The sequence below is a fragment of the Sturnira hondurensis genome, unplaced genomic scaffold (assembly GCF_014824575.4).
Source record: "Sturnira hondurensis isolate 20B ecotype Veracruz unplaced genomic scaffold, ASM1482457v3 Scaffold0001872, whole genome shotgun sequence".
Lineage (NCBI taxonomy): Eukaryota > Metazoa > Chordata > Mammalia > Chiroptera > Phyllostomidae > Sturnira > Sturnira hondurensis.
The window spans coordinates 22041374-22059683 of NW_028074503.1; the positions used below are offsets into that span (position 1 = coordinate 22041374).

At 43.4% G+C, this 18310-nt stretch overlaps 1 protein-coding gene and 1 long non-coding RNA gene across 3 annotated transcripts in view; one reads left to right on the forward strand and one right to left on the reverse strand.

Moving 5' to 3' along the window:
• The window catches only part of KATNAL2 (katanin catalytic subunit A1 like 2), a 57259-nt gene that overhangs the window by 21770 nt on the left and 17179 nt on the right, over positions 1-18310 (forward strand). For both annotated transcript variants that reach the window (XM_037033868.1, XM_037033871.1), the window contains exons 5-11: positions 2818-2935; positions 4439-4537; positions 7189-7287; positions 7496-7573; positions 10388-10486; positions 13464-13527; positions 13727-13845. In XM_037033868.1, coding sequence (XP_036889763.1) covers positions 2818-2935; positions 4439-4537; positions 7189-7287; positions 7496-7573; positions 10388-10486; positions 13464-13527; positions 13727-13845 — 676 coding nt within the window. The remainder of the gene's footprint in view (positions 1-2817; positions 2936-4438; positions 4538-7188; positions 7288-7495; positions 7574-10387; positions 10487-13463; positions 13528-13726; positions 13846-18310) is intronic.
• LOC118978424 (uncharacterized) lies at positions 277-17338 on the reverse strand. Its single transcript, XR_005064706.1, has 4 exons — positions 17089-17338; positions 9823-9890; positions 5084-5085; positions 277-422 (listed from the first exon to the last, which is right to left on the reverse strand). It is a non-coding gene; the product is annotated as an uncharacterized LOC118978424 (long non-coding RNA).

Consider the following 18310-nt stretch of genomic DNA (forward strand, 5'->3'; position numbering starts at 1 on the left):
ACATCCTGATGGTACGGTAGTAACACTGTGCCCCAGGCTACCCTTGCTCTGTGCTGTCCCGTAGGAGCAGGTTCATTGTCTTGACCAGTGTCATTCTTCTACTTATAGTTTCCATAAAGCTAGTCAGGCTCTGGTAATAAATAACTACTCATGAATAAAATCAGTGAAGAGCATTTTATGAGGCCAGCTTTGGGGAACACATTTGGATTCTGATTCTTTTTCAGTCACACATTCATGCTTGGAATTTGCTCAGCATTCCTTACCTGGCAGAACACTCTGTGAGCGAATTTCATTGGAGCGCTTTGCTTCCCTTTTGGGATAAAGCTTGGCGGCTGGGGGTTCCTTCAGCTCTTCCCTGAGTAGATGTTTGTATCAATAAACATGAAGGTTGGGTAGCAAGTGGCTGGAGTCAGGAACGATAACTAGGAAAATAATAAATGGTGCTTGTTTATAATTTTATACTCAAAGATAGTTGAAACAATAGGTTGTGTCATGAGACTGGCTATTAACAAATGAAAGTGCCTTTTCCAATTCTTGCATCTCATACCAGAGAGCAAGCTCCCCATTTAGAGATTTGCTGACAAATTAGCTGACCCAAAGGAGGAAAGGTTCTTTAATGTGACGGATGACAGCGTGAGAATGCCAACAGATCCTGATAACTTGGGACATGGGCCCAAAATAATAAGAGGAAATTTAATGGAGTATGGTGTGAGCTGTAACCAAGGATTCACAACAGACAGCTCCCCCATTACAAAGGCAGAGACCTAGGAATCTGAGTGCAGTGCGAGCCCACAGTGTGGTGTGATTGCCAATGTGGCCTCGGGTCTCGTCAATAGAAATAGTGTCCAGAAAGTAGGAGGTGACTCTACTGTGGTCAGAGGCAGTGGATAAAGGGAAGGTGACCAGGATGAGCAAGAATCTGGAAGCCAGATGAGCTTGGGAATGATTGGAGCAACTGGGGGTGTTTAGCTTGAAGAACAGAAAACTTGGGGTGGGGATGGTCCCTAAAGCAATGCAGTGGCCGTCTTCCTCTCTGAAGAGAGATTGGAACTTTCTTTGCAAATTCCACGGGCACATCTAGGACTGGTGGGTGACTAAAGTTAACACGGGGTGAACTTGGTTCCATATTAGGAAGAATTTTACCATTGTTAGAGCTGATTGGAAATGAACTGCACATTAGTGCAGTTGTGTTCGGTCGTGTTAAAGCAATGTGTGAGCCAGTTGCCTCCAGCAGGAAATCACAGTAGGAAAATAGACTCCCAGGCCCCTGAGAGCCTTACATAGGTGTTGATGCAAATTTAACTATGTGAGTGTGTGTGTGTGTGTGTGTGTGTATGTATTCTGTTCATTTAAATTAATGCTGTTCACAAGGGTTTGCACTAGTAAATATTTGGTGTTCATTTCATACATATTTCATTGTTGTGCTAGGAAAAGGCCTGAGGGATAGCTGTTCTGATTCTTAACTTACAAATGAAAGCCAAATGCCCTGAGAAACTGGCAGTTGCTCACCTCTCATGACATTTGTCCCCACAGGCCTGACACTGGGCTGCCATGTTCAAACATTGGTGGTACTGGTGCAGATGGTCTTGCTGGGGAAATAGCTATGCATTCATATCAGACATGAATAACTTCTTCCTTCCCACAAAGAAATGGAGTTGAAATAGTAGCTCTCTGAGACCACTCAGAAAATGGGGAGAAAAATCTAGAAATTCCCCCTGCAAATGCATCTCACATGTAAGGACAAGAAAACAGAGAGAACCAAAGGACTGATGACTTGGGCATTCGTGTTCTGCTCCCAAGCGAGTCCTCTCTGTATTTACGTGTAACATCAACACAGCCAAACGCACTGACAGCCCAACAGCAGGGTCCCTTCCCAGCCAGTACCTCTCATCTCCACCTCGGTTAGCCACTATTCCGACACTGTTGTGCCTGAAGTATGCAATTCTGGTGAAGAGTTGTTTTACAAATATGAGTGATCTGTGACAACAGAGATGAGGTAAGGTTGCTTTTCTTCCATGAGCACCTTTCGATATTTTTTAATTCTCATCTGAGGATATGTTTATTGATTTTTAGAGAGGGAGGGAGAGAGAGAGAGAGAAATGTTGATCAATCAGTTGCCTCCCCTATATGCCCTGACTGGGGATTGAACCTGCTACCTTGCTGGTGTATGAGATGATGCTCCATTCAACTGAGCCACCTGGCCAGGGCCCCTTTTGCTATTTATTGTACATACCATGATGGGCAGTATTTCAAGTAGGCAGGGCTGCACACTGCATTCTGGATAAATCCTTGGGTTGGTGCCCTCCCTCCTTCCCTCTGTCCCTCCCTCCCTCCCCTCCTCCCTCCCCGCCTTCCTTCCACATTGTATGTTTTCCATTACCATTCCTGGGCTTCCTAATGCTCGGTAATTTGGAAGATTCCTTCCTCTCCTGTACTTTTCTCTGATCTGAGTGCTGCTCTTTAAAAAATGTGGAAAGAAACAATGGAAGGATGTTTATAAAGCAATGTGTTCTTGGGAAAATAATTTCCAGAAGGGCTGAAGCCAGGGGACATGAAAGGGAAATGAAGAGAGTGAGTTGGGGGGCCTCCGGGAGGAGGTGGGCCCTCTAGCCTGGTCTGGGAGGACCCCGGTGGGTGGACGGAGTGAGTCAGGGCTTGGATGGGCAGGGCGGGGGCTGGTGCACACAGAAGGGCCCCATTGTTGTGCGCCTGCCAATCTCTCAAGAACTCTCTTTAAGTGCGTTCCACAAATCATGTAGTTACCTCAAACTAAGTGGTTAGAATAGTTTCCTTCAAAGTCTTTGTTTCCTCCCCTAGGGTGATGAGTGACACTTGTCAAAATCTTCCCAAGATCAGTCAGCTGAGGCCACGGTCCAAAACCACAGTGGGGAAGCCAGGGGAAGCCAAACCCCTCCATAAGGAACATCCTAAACAGGTTGGGAACGCTTTGCTCAGTGTTGGTAAAATCGCAGGTGATTGAGAACTAGCCCCAAGAAAATAGTCACATTTTAAAAATTAATTTATTTGAGGACCTGTGTTTTTAAAATTGCTGTATAATTTCACTAAATTGTACATTTTCTTCCAATTTGCTGGGTTAAAACCACAGGCAAATCCCTAGTCTTCCTAAGTTTCTTAATATGTGTAGGATAGCTCCTTTCTCCCTCAGCCTGTCCCCTGGTCTGAGTGCTGGGTAACAGGCCTTGCAGGGTGAGCCCCGGGCCCAGCCATAGCAGGAGCGCCTGGTTGTTGCAGAGTTCGATCCTCCCTTTTCAGGTAACTGTAGTTGGCAGGTCTTCCTGTCCTGAAGCACATTCCTGGGCTCCTAAATATAGGCCAGGGGTAGTTCTGTGTGCAGCCGAGCTTCAGAGTCTCAGAATCTCCTGTTGGNCTAAATTGTACATTTTCTTCCGATTTGCTGGGTTAAAACCACAGGCAAATCCCTAGTCTTCCTAAGTTTCTTAATATGTGTAGGATGGCTCCTTTCTCCCTCAGCCTGTCCCCTGGTCTGAGTGCTGGGTAACAGGCCTTGCAGGGTGAGCCCCGGGCCCAGCCATAGCAGGAGCGCCTGGTTGTTGCAGAGTTCGATCCTCCCTTTTCAGGTAACTGTAGTTGGCAGGTCTTCCTGTCCTGAAGCACATTCCTGGGCTCCTAAATATAGGCCAGGGGTAGTTCTGTGTGCAGCCGAGCTTCAGAGTCTCAGAATCTCCTGTTGGGTTTTCCAAAATGCACATGGTTGGTCCCCACCTCAGACTTCCACACTGGGCTTTCTCGGGGAGGAGATGGGCAACAGGAAGAGAGTCCCGCAGGCGGGTGAAACCAATAGCTCCTGACTCAGGAGATCTGTGCAGAGAACCCCCTGGTTCAGAACAAATCATCCCAGGTTTCCAAGGAAAGAAAACCAATAGAAATCGTGAAATAGAATCGACATCAAAGATGCCTGGTGGGATAGAAAGAAATAATCACGAAACCCATTTGGTCAAAGTTGGTCAGAAGGAGCATCTCACCCTCAAAGAGGCGGGCTGCTCTGGCCATCGCAGTCTGACCCAGGCAGAAGGGAAGCGGAGGAGCAGCAGCAGGGTAAATCCCACGGGAGCCGGCTGGCTCTGCTGCCTCTCCAAACTCAGCCACTCCTGGCCACAAACGCCTCTGGTCATGGGAGAAAAGGCAAGCGGCGAGTGGTGATGGATTGAGACCCAACTGTTTCTTTCACTGGAAAAGCTGCTTGGAGCCTCTGGCTTCCAGGACCAGCTCCTTCCATGGCACAGGCAGATAATTAATTCCTCTTGGGGTTACACAGAAGTGGCCAAATTACACGTTGGGTTTCCCATGTACAGAACTGACCTCCAGCGTTTGATTTGGCTGATGGAATAGGCAATTACAACCATCATTTCTGTGTTGCCTTCCAAGCTGACTTCTGCCTGTCTTCCTCTTTCTTTAGGAGGCTGTCAATAACGGTTGCACGGAGAGCACTGACTTTGGCTTAAGCATATCAGGAATCAGCAGAGGCGGCAGAGAAGAAAACATCCATCCACACAAAGTAAGTGGGACTGATACACCTGACACCAAAAGGGGAATTTTATTTTCCTTTTTAAAAGTGAAAATAAAAACATTATTTTTGCCTAACAGAAAAGTTAATATGTAATGATCACAGGTCGGCTGTGAGGGGAAGTGGGAAGTGGCTGCCAGGATTCAAACCCTGCGGGTTCTGGTCCGAATCTTCCTTCTGGATGAATGGATTTGAACAAACGGCCCCATCTCTAAGTTTCTCCTCTGTAAGCTCAGGGGTTTGGAAAGATGGCTTCCAGTGTTCCTTGCAGCTTAAGGCTTTTGTGATTAAAATGATAAACCTGGGCTGACTGCTTCGCATTACTTAAGAAACTGTGGCGTCCTGTCCCTGTCCTCGCTCGCTCGCTCGTTCCTGCCCCTTCACTGGATGGTGATCAGGGGTGTCGCCTTTCTCCTCGGAGGTCTGGCTCCTCCCAGTGAGCCATGGAACCTCTGTTACCAGAGAGCTGATCTTGTCCTCGATAGATATTCTACCTCTTTCATGATGAACCTCATGTCCTGATATGTAAATCATAACTTCTCCAACAGAAAATACCCAGTTGAGTGGATACAGGCAACAGGCAGGTAAAACATGCTGGTTGGAAATGAAAAGCAGCATCAACACCAATGCACCTCTTTTTTTAAAAAAATATTTATTTATCTTTTTAGAGGGGAAGGGAATGAGAGAGGAAAGAAACATCAAAGTATGGTTGCTTCTCGTGCATCCCCTGCAGGGAACTGGCCCCTGCCGGAAACTGGCCTGCAACCCAGGCATGTGCCCTGACTGGGAATCGAACCTCGATCGTCTGGTTCACAGGCCCGCGCTCAATCCACTGAGCTACACCAGCCAGGGTGCCCAACATACCTCTTGATTGTAACTTCCGGGTCGTATTTCTTTAAGAGTCATCTTGCTTTCTTCGGTCACATTCTCAAACTCCAGGACTGCGGGCTTACACCCAGCCAACTCTTCTCGGCCAAACCCAACTCTAGGTTCTTTGTGTTTGGAGGGGAAGCTGGCAGCATCTCCTTGGAAAGCAAGGGTGCCATCTCATTGGTCTGAACTGGCTCTTTTTCAGGACCGCAGCTATATGAGTGATTGCTGGAGATACTACCATTCGAATCAGTGCCTCCCTTGGAGAAACGTTCCCCTGTTCACCTTTACAATTTTCATTGTATTTTCAGGCAGTTTTATCCCTAGCAGTTTTATGGCACTGGTTTCTCTCCTGAGTGTCTCAAGTTCATATGAATGGATGTTTCTGATAAGGTCATAAGGAAGGGACGATTTAACCCAGCACTTAACCTTTGAAAGAGTCTGGCTATAAATTCTCTTTCAGCAGAAATGTTCTCAGGGTAAAATGTACACGATTTTCTTCCTAGCGTTTCAAATGTTCCTAAGCTAAATGAGGGTGTGGCCAGGGGGCTGATCTCCAAAATGTGTCTCTCATTGCCATGTTAGAGCTCTTGGCTTCCGGATTCCCTGGTTCCCCTTGCAAATTTACTAGGCGTATTGCTCTTCGGGGTAATTAGTGGCTTTGGAGTCAGCTTGTCTAGGTTCAAACCACAGCTCAGACCTTCCCATCTGTAACCTTGCTCAAGTTGTTTAATCTCTCCAAGCCTCATCTCTCTCCTCCGTAAAATGGAAATAATCATAGGGCTGCTGTAAATGTCATAATGAATGGAGGGCCTCGTATGGTGCCCAATACACAATAAACACTCAACAAATGCCAGCTACAGTTATTGTTATTTGTTTTCCCACATATCCTTCCTTCTTCCTTCTTCCTGGGGGAGAGACAAGGAGGTGTTGGAAGGAATGTGGGAGACAGGTATCTGAGTTTGAATCCTGGTCTGAAGTCACATGTTAGCTGTGTGGCCCTGGGCAGATCACTTAACTTCCCTGGCCTTACCTCCACATCTATGAAACTAGGATACCACGCCTGGTTAGCAGAGGTGTTGTTAGAATCAGAAATCACCAAAAGCACAGATTGGTAGTTACAAAACCATCATGGGGATGTAAAGTATACAATAGGAAATATAGTCGATAATACTGTAATAAATGTGTATGGCATCAGGTAGGTACTGGAGATATTGGGGGGAACCCTCTGTAAATTATATGATTGTCTAACCACTAATTAACACAAGGTAATATTGAATGTAAACTGTAATTGGAAAAAATATTAATTAAAAAAATTGGAAATAATCTTCACAAGGTACCTTGCACACCTCTTTTATATCAGGGGCTCTGCTGAGTGGTGAGCGCCCATGCCAGTAAATAGGAACTATCATTGCTCTTGTGCCAGTAAGTTCTTCCTGTGTAGGATGTTCCCGGAGAAGGAGACAGCACAGGGGAAGCAGACATGTCAGGAAGCAGGTGGCACATGTCAGGAACTGAAAAATGTTTGTGAATTTCTATTCAAACCAACTTCATTCTAAAGAATTTGGTTACAACCCGTTTTTTATTCGAGAGCGCCCCAGCCTCAGGAAACTACCTTCCTCACTGTCAGTGCAGGTGCTTTTTGAAGCTTCACTTTAAGTTCGCCCTGCACATCAAGGAGCATAAATGCGTCTTGGTTTGATGAGGCCGAGCTACTAAAGACAGGCTTTCCTCGAGTTTCAGTGGTGCAAATAACCATTACTCCCTTTCAGGGCCAAATCATTGACTTCCGAGGGCTGCTCACAGATGTTACCAAAGGAACAACCAGCACACTTGGCTTGAACAGCTTCGACTGTAACCCAGACCCCTCGGTAAGTGGCTAAAGTGTAACATTCATCTTGTAAACTGCCAAAATCCAGAATAACTTAAAAATACAATTTTGAGTGCAGAGAAGCTTTGAGAGTGGTTGGAAGGTCCTAGCAGCCTGCCACCATTTGCGTCACTGTGACCCATGCCCTGTTTTTTTCCCTAAATCACCAAGCAATATTGTAACGAGGGGTTTTGTGTTCCCATCGTCAGGAACGACTGCTGAAGCCTCTGAGTGCCTTTATCAGCATGAACAGTGAGATGCGAGAACTGGCAGCAGTGGTGAGCCGGGTAAGACCTGACATTCAATTCACAAATTTACGGAGGTTGATTGGGGCTCCTGGAGCGTCGTGGGCTGCTTCTTTTATTAATGACAATAAATATGATCATTTATTTATAAAGTGCCCCCACTTGCAAAGGCTCTCATATTGTTTAGAGGCACAATAATGCATGATAAATAAATTATAGAATCATAAAATTACGATAGAAAAAGCCCACCATCTCACTATAGAGGCCAAGAAAACCAAAAGAGAAAAAGATTTAGAAAGTAAGGGACAGGTGAAAGGTTTTAAGCTGAGCCAAGAATTAAGGGGAAGAAAGCATCCTAGAGAAAGAAAGAGCCTGTCTGGCTCTTGTTTGAATAGTCAAAGCCTAGAAATAAAGATGTCAGGAATCTGATGATTTCGTAAGTGGAAATCTCCATGAAAAGCAGGATTAACAGGAAAGAGCTTATCATCCAGGCTACTGATTTTTGAACTCTGTCCCCCACCCCGCTCTGCCCAAATCTAAGGCCAGGAAGTCTTCTGGCTAATGACACAGGGTCTAGAATTGGTTGACCCGAGTTTGATGTCTATATCCTCTGCTTTCTGGCTGTGAGACTTTGGGCAAGTTCCTTGGGAATGGAAGAGATTCCTGAGTTACGGAGACTTTCTAATTTCTAGCAATCTTGTATTTCAGGAAAGACTGCAATCTAGGCCAGCTCAGACAAATGTTTAAAATGATGCGAAAACCCGCTCAGTGACTGAGTAGTGTAGGGTTCCCAGGTCTCTCTCTCAGTCCAGCAGTTGCTCACTACATGCTTACTACGTGTCAGCCTGTGCTGTGGGCTGGAACACAATGGTGAGCCCATCAACATGGTCCTTGTGCAAGAGTTTCCTGTCCCAAGGGCAAGATAGACTTTGAGATCATAAAGGTGGAGTGTTTCTGCCAGAGGGAAGGGAAAGTCTTAGGGAAGAAGATATCCAGGAAATAGCCACATGAAAAAAGTATAAGACGGATGGTGGGGGCATTCTGGGCAAAGGTACATACTTGTGAATCTGTATCGATTGTGCAGTGTTTCTATTGAGCCAAGTAAGATGCAAGTAAGATGCAAGGAGTGCTGGGAATGGGGCTGGAGAGAGAGGCCAGGGTTCCAGAGTAAGGGTGCAGTGAACAGGGCCCAGGGCCAGGAACCTGCCTGTAGGAGGTGGGGAATCTTTCGAAGGTGTCCATTGAGAATGGGATATTCAAATGTGCTTTCAGATTGCTTGCTCTAATGACAGGTAGTGGGTGGATATTAAAGAAACGGAGATAGGGAGACCAGCTCTGGAGTTAATAACAGTGAGAGAGGATGAGGGATTGAGCCAGGTTGTGGTAACTGGGATGCATAAGAGAGCAGAGAAAGATATTTTTCATGGCCATAGAAATCAATAGTCTCATTATATTTTTTCTGCAAAAGGATAACATGACTAGTGATGATAGACTTGGAGAATGGAAGTGGCCTGAAACAATTCCATCTGGAATGCTTTTGATAGTACCATGGGAGGCAGTCATCCAGCATCTGCTTGAATGCTTACAGTGACAGGGAGCTCACCACTTCGTGAGGCAGCCCTGTTCAGTGCTGGTAGATAACATTTGATTCCTATAAGGAAAACCTCCTTATTGGGAAACTGAACACTACCATGTGGAACTCAATGTCAATGTTAGAAGAGGGCGAGAAATGCTGCTATTATCCATGAGTGGCTGGTGGACATGCAGATCTAGGCTTTAAAGACATGGTTGTTTCTCCCAAGATCTTAGAAGATTGAGTCCCTTCTATGTCGCCCCACCCAAGAGTGGATCATGCATATTAGGCATGACCCAATCACTTGTATAAATAGTGTCTCTAATAAAGTCATCACTAGTGGGTGAAGGGAACTGGGAGGATGGAGGTCAGGATTTAGAACGTGACATCTCACCAGCATTTTAAACATGGATTTTTATATTTTTAAACTCATGCATGTATTACTTATTTAAAAATTAAATAAGTATAAAAATAGTTTCCAGATTGTTCTGTAGTCATCAGAACGACTATGGAAAAGAGGCTTTTTAAAACAATGTAATACCCTAGATACTCAGTTTGCCTGAAACAGCTCCTACTGAGAAGGGCCCCTGAGTGACAGTTCTGAGGCGTCTTGTGAAATTGCAGTTTGGAAACTGTAAATGAGTTATCAGTAAAAGCTACCTTAATTGATTACTGCAGGTGGTTGCTACAGGGCTCTTCTCAAAAGGGGAAAACTCACTTGCTTGGTTGTTGGCTTCCCTGAATTCTGTAGAAGCAATTGCTCTTGATGGAAGGAGGGAGTGATCACTAGGGAAAAAGAGAAATTGGCTTCAGAGGAGCATTATCTCTTCATGCAACAAATTAAGAAAGTGTTTACGAGATCAAGGAGCAAGAGAGAGTCCAGGCGCTGGCTAGGAACTATGTTTTGCAGTAAAAGCTAATGTAATTTGAAGGCATATTCTGTAGTTTCTTTGATTACGGTCATAAATCAGCACGCTTCGCTATTGACTGAAGACAGGTATAAAAAAAAGCTGCATTGTTAGGAGCTTCTTTTTTCCTCTAAAAGTACCATATTATATTATCAATATCTTCTTCAGGGAAAATCACTGGATATTCTTATGGTATCCCTTTGGTGAACCAAGGCAAAATGACGATGTGCATATATATACATATATCTAACATAAAATTTTTTATCACCAGCTCTTTATGTCCTATTGTAAGTCAAATATTCTGCAGCTCCTGTGTTTATTACAGCTGTGGAGGAAAACATTAATTTTAACAAAATGATCAAATGTGCATTGCAGGACATTTATCTCCATAATCCAAACATAAAGTGGAACGACATTATTGGCCTCGATGCAGCCAAGCAGTTAGTCAAAGAAGCTGTTGTGTATCCTATAAGGGTAAGGATGGGAAGCCTCTTGGGGGTTATTTCTGTTCATTATCCACTGGACAAGCTGTATGTCATACACCCAGCAGGGAGAGAAGCACAGGATGATTTTCTGTCCATAAGCTTAACTTCCGCCCGTGTCACAATTCTTTGTCCATTAGGAGTACCAAGGCCCAGTCCATCCTAGGCAGGTGGAAATGTTGCATGTAGATTCAAGGTAGGCATCTGCTCTAAGTGGTAGTATTAACTCCAAATATATGATTTGTCAGTTCCTAGAGATTGGTTCAAATCAGTCTGCCTCTCTAAAAATACAGAATAGTAGAAAAACTTCCTGTAGGACAGGGCCACTCACTTGCTTTCAGAGATCTACCTTCCCTAACATACACACACAAACACCCATCATCTGGGGCTTTGCTTTCAGCTGGCTGTAAAGACTAGACAGCCCCTTCCAGGCCACTGTCCAGTAAAGCTAGCATTGCTTGCTCCTGACAAGTCTTTGTGCTGAGTGGCTCATTGAACAGGAAGAGAAATGATAAACAAGACACTCCATGTTTGGTTAACAGACGTGGTGATGAGAAGTATTACAGACCTCCCCAAAATGTAGTGCCTTTGAAACAACAATCATTTATTTGTTTGCAGTTCTGTGGGTAGGCAGTTTGGACAGGGCTCAGCAGGGCTGGCTCTTCTTTCTTCCAGATGCTATTGGCTGGCCTCATTCATATGAGGCATGAGGCAGGGTGGTTGGGAAAGATGGAGAGGCTGAGAAAGGTGATAATCAGGGCCCTGAGACCCCTCTCCTTGTGCCTTGCACCCTCCAGCAGGCCTGCCAAATCCTGCTCATTCTCATGGTGGCAGAGGGTTCCCAGACAGAAGCAAGGAAGGGCAGGCAGGTCCCAATCCATGAGTATTTTCCATGTCCCTTCTTATATTCCTCATATTAATTAGTATTATACTGTCAAGTCTTTTCTTATATTTGCTAACATCCTTGTGATTTGCCATTGGCCAAAATCACAAGGCCAAGTCCAGATTCAAGTGGTAGAGAAATATACTCTCCCTCTTGGTGGATGGAGCTGCAAATAACTTATGGCCATTTTTTATCATCTTATGCAGCCAGGATTACAAATTTATTGAATAACCTATTTTTATCACTGAGCCCATACAGCTCCTGATTTTTGGATGCTTCTATTCTAATGAGACAAAAATCAATAAATTTGGATTGTGTTTCCCCCTTTTCCCCTATATTTTTTATCTGCCTGTTAAGACACGTGGATAAGAAATATACTGGTGTTCAGAATTAGTAGTTTATTCACCATGTCCTCTGAGTGGCCCTCTAGTATAGGACTTCTGGGAAAGATAGAACATCCCATGAAACTCTGTGGATGTGTTGTCTCCATGGTATTATAAGCTCTGTGTATTAGAGATTTGACATTAGCATCTGCAAGGTACTGCTAGCTAGCTATAATTTTACCATTATCTTTCCTGTGGGTTGTTCCCTACCAACCCTACTCCTGCCGTATCAGGGGGTCCAACTTGGCGTCTCTGGGCCACAGTGGAAGAAGAAGACAACATTTCCTGTTGTCTTGGCTACACATTAAATACATTGTGATGTGTGATCATAAAAAAATCTCATAATGTTTTAAGTAAATTTACAATTTTATGTTGGGCTGTATTCATTGCCATCCTGGGCCTCATGTGGCCTGCAGGCTGCGAGTTAGACACCCCTGCATCTAGATCGTTTGAACTTGAACTAATGGGAGAGATTCTCTGAATCCATACATGTCCTGTTTAGAGCTAGTGTCTCATAATGCATTCAGCACTGACTGTTCCCACCTTCTAAATCAGCCTTCGCCATAGTTTTGTGCTTTCTTCAAGTATGAGGTCTGTCTGACAAAAGTCCATCTATTTTTAATATAACGAGGATGGTTTGCATGACACTGACGTAACCTGTCAGACAAGGAGAGAGTACTGAAATGCACAAGCATGAACAATGACAACTTCACTGTACTAGTCAGTGGGGGCCATAGACGCCGCTGAATGAGCATGTGCACTGTGTGGTCATCGCATTCAGAATGACTGAGTGAGTAGAGCAATAAGTTTGCATCAAATTTTGAGTAAAACTTGAACATTTCTCTGTGGAAACTATCCAGATGATTCGGAAGGCCTAACTGGTGATTAGCAGCTTCATTGAGACAATGTGCCTGCTCATGCATCACGTCTCGTGCACAGTTTTTTTCAAAATGTCAAATCACCCAGGTGACTCAGCACCCCCTATAGCCCAGATTTGGCACTCTGTGACTTCTAGCTTTTCCCAAAACTAAAATCACCTTTGAAAGGGAAGAGATTTCAGATCATTGATGAGATTCAGGAAAATACCATGGGGTGTCTGAGAGCAACTGGGAGAACTGTGTGAGGTCCCAAGGTGCCTGCTTTGAAGGGGACTGAGGCATCATTGTCCTGTGTACAGTGTACACTGTGTACAGTGTTTCTTGTATCCTGTATCTTCTTCAATAAATGTCTTTGTTTTTCATATTACATAGCTGGTTACTTTCTGGACAGACTTTGTACACCTTTATTTGTTGGTTCTAATGCTCCTCTTAAAGTTCCCACCTGCTAGGTCTTCAAAGATGCCAAATGTTCTGCATATAGAACTTGGGTGGGGGTGGTGGTGGCAGAAATAATCCTAGGCATGTAAGAAATAACTATTGTAATGGAGAGCGAAAGTACCTACACATGCCTTTCTTTTCCTTAAAAGACGATGCTCTTATAAAAAGCGGTACAAATCAAGCTGTGCATTCCTATCAAGTGTGAAAGTAAAGTGGGGATATCTAAAAAATATATATGTATAGATATATATGCAGCCAGCCTTAATAAAAGGGAGCCTGGGCTCCCAGGGCTGTGCTGTGCTCACTCCAGCTTCACTAGCTTGCCAGTGATACGGGCGTGACTGATGTACTGATACCAAACCTCATCGCTGTTCCTTGTTCCCACAGTATCCACAGCTGTTTACAGGCATTCTCTCTCCCTGGAAAGGACTACTGCTCTATGGCCCTCCAGGTACACAGGTCTTTCTGGTTTGGCCTTGGTGTGAAGTGTGCACGCAGAGGTTGAGTTGCTCCATCTGTCCTCACATCAGGATGGGGCAAACGAACGCTGAGCAACTTCCTCTTTTTTTTGCTCGTGACACTGACATCTGTTGGTAAGCAGAGAAAGGAAGTTCAAATGCCACTCATACTTTCTATACATGTGTTTCTAGGTACTGGAAAGACTTTACTGGCCAAAGCTGTAGCCACAGAATGCAAAACAACCTTCTTCAACATTTCTGCATCAACCATTGTTAGCAAATGGAGAGGGGATTCAGAAAAACTTGTTCGGGTAGGAATGCTTTTTTTTTTAATGTATAGTTGACATATAGTAAATATCCCATTAGTCTCAGGTGCACATTATAGTGATTTTATATTTATACATATTACAGAATGATCCCCACAATAAGTCTAGTTACCGTTTATCACCAAAGTTATTGCAATATTATCAACTCTCTTCCTTATGCTGTCTAGTATGTCCCTATGACTTATTTTATAACTGGAAGTTTGTACCTCTTATTTCCTTCTATTTTACCTGCCCCCAGCTTCTCCCCTCTTTGCTAACCAGTAGTTTGTCTCATCGATACAGAAATACTTGATTTCACTTTTTCAGAATAAATTCCAGCAGAATACAATGGTACAAGATGTTACAACTTAACTTGTTTTCAAGTGATACATATATTAGAATTTATCCTGGATCTTGATTGCCTAAAGCCCAGAAGATAGACTGACTATTATATGAAGATATTAATTATGCTCCCATCAGCAAAACATGATCTCCCTTCCTTTGGGAATTTGACCGACAGCAGCCCTTTTGTGATTCATGCAACTTAGGAATGAAAGCTGGGGAAAAATGGCCTCTGAAGTGGCCTGTGTTTTCCTTCATTCAAGAAGCCTTTATTATTAGGCCTGTGCAGTGTGTTCAGTTAGCATTTTTTGAGAGGCTACTACTGTATGCTAGTCCCGGTATTAGGTACTCAGTGGAAGAATCAAGAAACTCAAAACTTAATTATTCATTCAGATGCTCTGAGCGACCTTTCTCAATAGTGCTCATAGTCTATAGGGTCTTTTTTTTTCTTTTCTTAAGAGATCATTTCCATCTTTACAATATCTCATTCATTGTTTATGATATATTTTACATTATAAAGTTTTACCTTTTGAGAATACTTGTTTATGATTTATGCCACAATGTAAGTTGAGTCCTTCTCAGAGGTCCTGTTAAACTATTGCACATTGTAGAATGACTGATAAGTAATCAATACTAAGTGAATACAAATATTATACATTTTCTGGAAAGAAATTAAAATATTATCCTTAAATTATGTTTCCTTGAATGATTCATTTTCAAAATATGATGGCTTCGTTGGAAGGCATAATAAAGTATTTTTAAAGGGTCAATTTACCTAAAGCAACCTATTATTTACTACTTTGATATTATTCTCAAATTGTTTCAAATGTATATGTTTTTATAAATTATTATTACCCCTTTAAGACTGTAATTCATAGAAACCTGTGTTGATATATTCTTTCTTATTATTCATCTTGAATCTAACTCATCATTTCCAAAGATGTGGCTTGAATTTAGCTGGTCCTAAAACTGTGGGTTCCCTGTGATTCTAATTAGCTGGATTTTAATAAATTGAAATCTAACTAATTAGCATCCTCATCAACTTGAAGACTTTTTTTTTTAAGTTCCATTTCTGTGTGTGAGGAGCAACACTCTTACTAAATGGCCCAAGGATCAGTTTAGATCCACCTCCTGTCATGAGAAGGGCTGTTGAGCCCTGGCTGGTGTAGCTCAGTGGATTGAGTGCGGGCCTGCGAACAAAACAACTGCGGTTTGATTCCCAGTCAGGGCACATCCCTGGGCTGCCAGCCAGTTCCCAGCAGGGGATGCACAAGAGGCAACCAAACATTGAAGAGGCAAGCAAACACTGATGTTTCACTCCCTCTCTCCTTCCCTTCCCCTCCAGGGAAAAATAAATAAAATCTTTACCACACACACACACACAAAAAAAGGGCTTTTGAGAACTCTGGGTACCAGACACTGCAAGGTGCTCAGAGGAAGTGTTGCATTATGTTCCCTGGGCAGGATCTGCCCAGACAGAAGGATAAATTCAGACATCTTATGAGTATTCTCAGTGAAGACTAAAACTAAATGGATTTCCTTCTTTGGTGGTAAAGAGCCAGAACTCTTTCTTCTCTGTGAGCATTTTCTTTAACTAAAGTTTTCTCCTGCCTCAGTATTATTCTGTTAGAATTCTAAGAGTGAGGAAATGACATCTCCCCTTACTTTACACTACATTTAAAAAGTAACTAATCTTTTTGAAAAAAAGTACAAAAGGGTATACAGACCCCTATGCCTCTCCCCAGAAGCAACTATAACAATAACATACACATATCTATATGTTAACATAGACATAAGCAAAATGTTCTATGTATGTATAAATTTCCTCACGAAACTTTATTTATATCTATGTTAACATCCACAACTGTGTGTATATCTTTCTTTTTAAACACAGGTAGGAGCACGCTACTCATAGCCTTCTATACCTGGCCGGGTTTTTTCTCCCTTGAACATTGGACCACACTATTATAGATAGACAGAATGTGCTCTTTTATATGTCCGAGCGGTAGTTTATTGCATAGAAGTGTCCCAAAATGCAGTAAATCAGTCTTTTCTCAATGGACATTTAGGTTGTTTCTAGCCTCTTGTTATTATGGGCAAAGCTATGGCGAACAGTCTTGTTATTCACATGACTCTGCATACGCAGTCACGTCAGACGATTCCTTTGAAGAAGAACTGCTGGGCCAGAGGGAATGAACATTCCTGACCTGGCTGCCTCCCGACAGCACGGCCCCAGCGGACACTCCTGCCAGCGGTGGGTGCGTCTGCTGCCCCATACCCTGGCCAACACTGTGCAGTACCCAGATTTGGAAACCTTCGTCAGTCTGATAGTGAAAGGAATGCTTCAGCGCTCAAATATGCATTTCTTTCATTCTGAATGAATTTGGACATCTTTTTATAGTTTAGAAGAATCTGTGTTTCTTTTTTCTCTGAAATGCATTTTTATTTTGGATATTTTAAAAAATAATTCAAGAGGCAAACAGATAACCTCTGCTAACCTTGAAGGCTCTCACCCTCTACCCTTTCCAAAGCTACTTATTTTCTGAGCTCTTAAAAAGATCTTCACCTACAAAATTTTGGTCATGCTATCAAGCTTCTTACTATGAAGCTTTCAGATAAAGATAGCCCTCCAGGACCTTCCCCTAAATCAAAGAAGCTTTCCCACCATTTGCTTCTCTTTCTATTCCAATTAAGAGTTATTTATAGGGAACCCCTAGGTTATGTTGCTCCCTCCCCTCCTAATGTTCATGCCTCTTAGGAGTTGATGCTATTGAATAGTTGAGCGGTCTCTTTAGCAAATGCACACACCTGTTGGTGCTTACATCTTCCGACACCCCCCTAAATGTATGATTTAACTTCCTCCAAGTACTTTTGAAAATTTTAGACTAATGCTTTCAGAGTGCTTACCCAGAATTCCATACACTCTCTGGCAGTGGAAAGAGCAGTGACGTGGTCCATACAGAGGAGACACAGGCTCCAGATGTGGTTCCCCTTCCATGTGGATGTTTGGTCTTGTCTTGCTCCTCGGTCTCTCTGCGCCTTAGTGAGCTCCTTAGAAACATGTGTGGTTCTAATATTCCATTTTTCACTGGGAAGATTGTTGCCAGTATAATCAACCTTATATTTGGGCGTATTTTTTGTGATGAAGAGAACAAGTTACTTACATCTCATGAGGTGGTCTCTACTGTGTTTTAAAGGCATGTGTGATGAGTGTCCCAGCATTGACACCATTCTCTCGGCTCACTGGACTGAGCCGGTTGTCCAAACAGAGTAGGACTCTGTAAGGGAAACACTGGAGCACGAGCATGGACGCACTGCGCACACGAGCATTTGCCCCTTTGGTACCAGGGAGACCGGAAAGGGATGACCCACTGCTACCCATGAAAACCCCAACCTGGCTTTTTTGAAGCCCTTCCCTTCACATTTGTTCTGTGATGCTTTGCTCGTGCTGAGTGGCGTGGAGAACAGCCCTCCCCACCACCACCCCCCTATTAAAGAATCTCTATTCTTTTCTAAATCTCTGCTGCTTTCTCTGATCAACCAGTGAAGAATTGTATATGGTGCTCAAGAGATCAGTTTCCGAGTCAGGGAAAATAAAGGTTTGGTTTTTTATCCTCTTTTCATCACTGCCACATCTCCCTTTAGAGCGCTTTACTTTGTTTTTATATGGCTGTTTTTTACTGCCTGCTTTCCTGTTCTTGTTCAGTCTATAACATTTTATTCTGGAATGGAACATTTCATTCAACTGGGAATTAATTGCCTTCAAGTACCTGAGCCTACCGTGGTGTTGGGGTGGTTTGGGGACCTTGTGGAGTGACTTGGGGAGCAGAAAGGGGCAAAATCCTTTGGGTCAAAAAAAATCTTTTTCACCCATAACTGGAACTCTAACCTTTCCAGCCATTCTTCCTCCTGCGCATGCCCCACCCCCCATCATCTGTAAAGGTTTAGGGAAAATTATCAACTGATTTTACATGTTCCTAGGCTCTTGTGTCCCTAGGAAACACGTCACTGACAGGGTCTCGGGGACTCACTACAGGCCTGAAAGCTCAGGAACTGAGTTTTATCTTAAACTCTCCTATTTAAGATTAGTAACTTTGAGATGACCACTTACTCTGGCTGTAATTTTAGC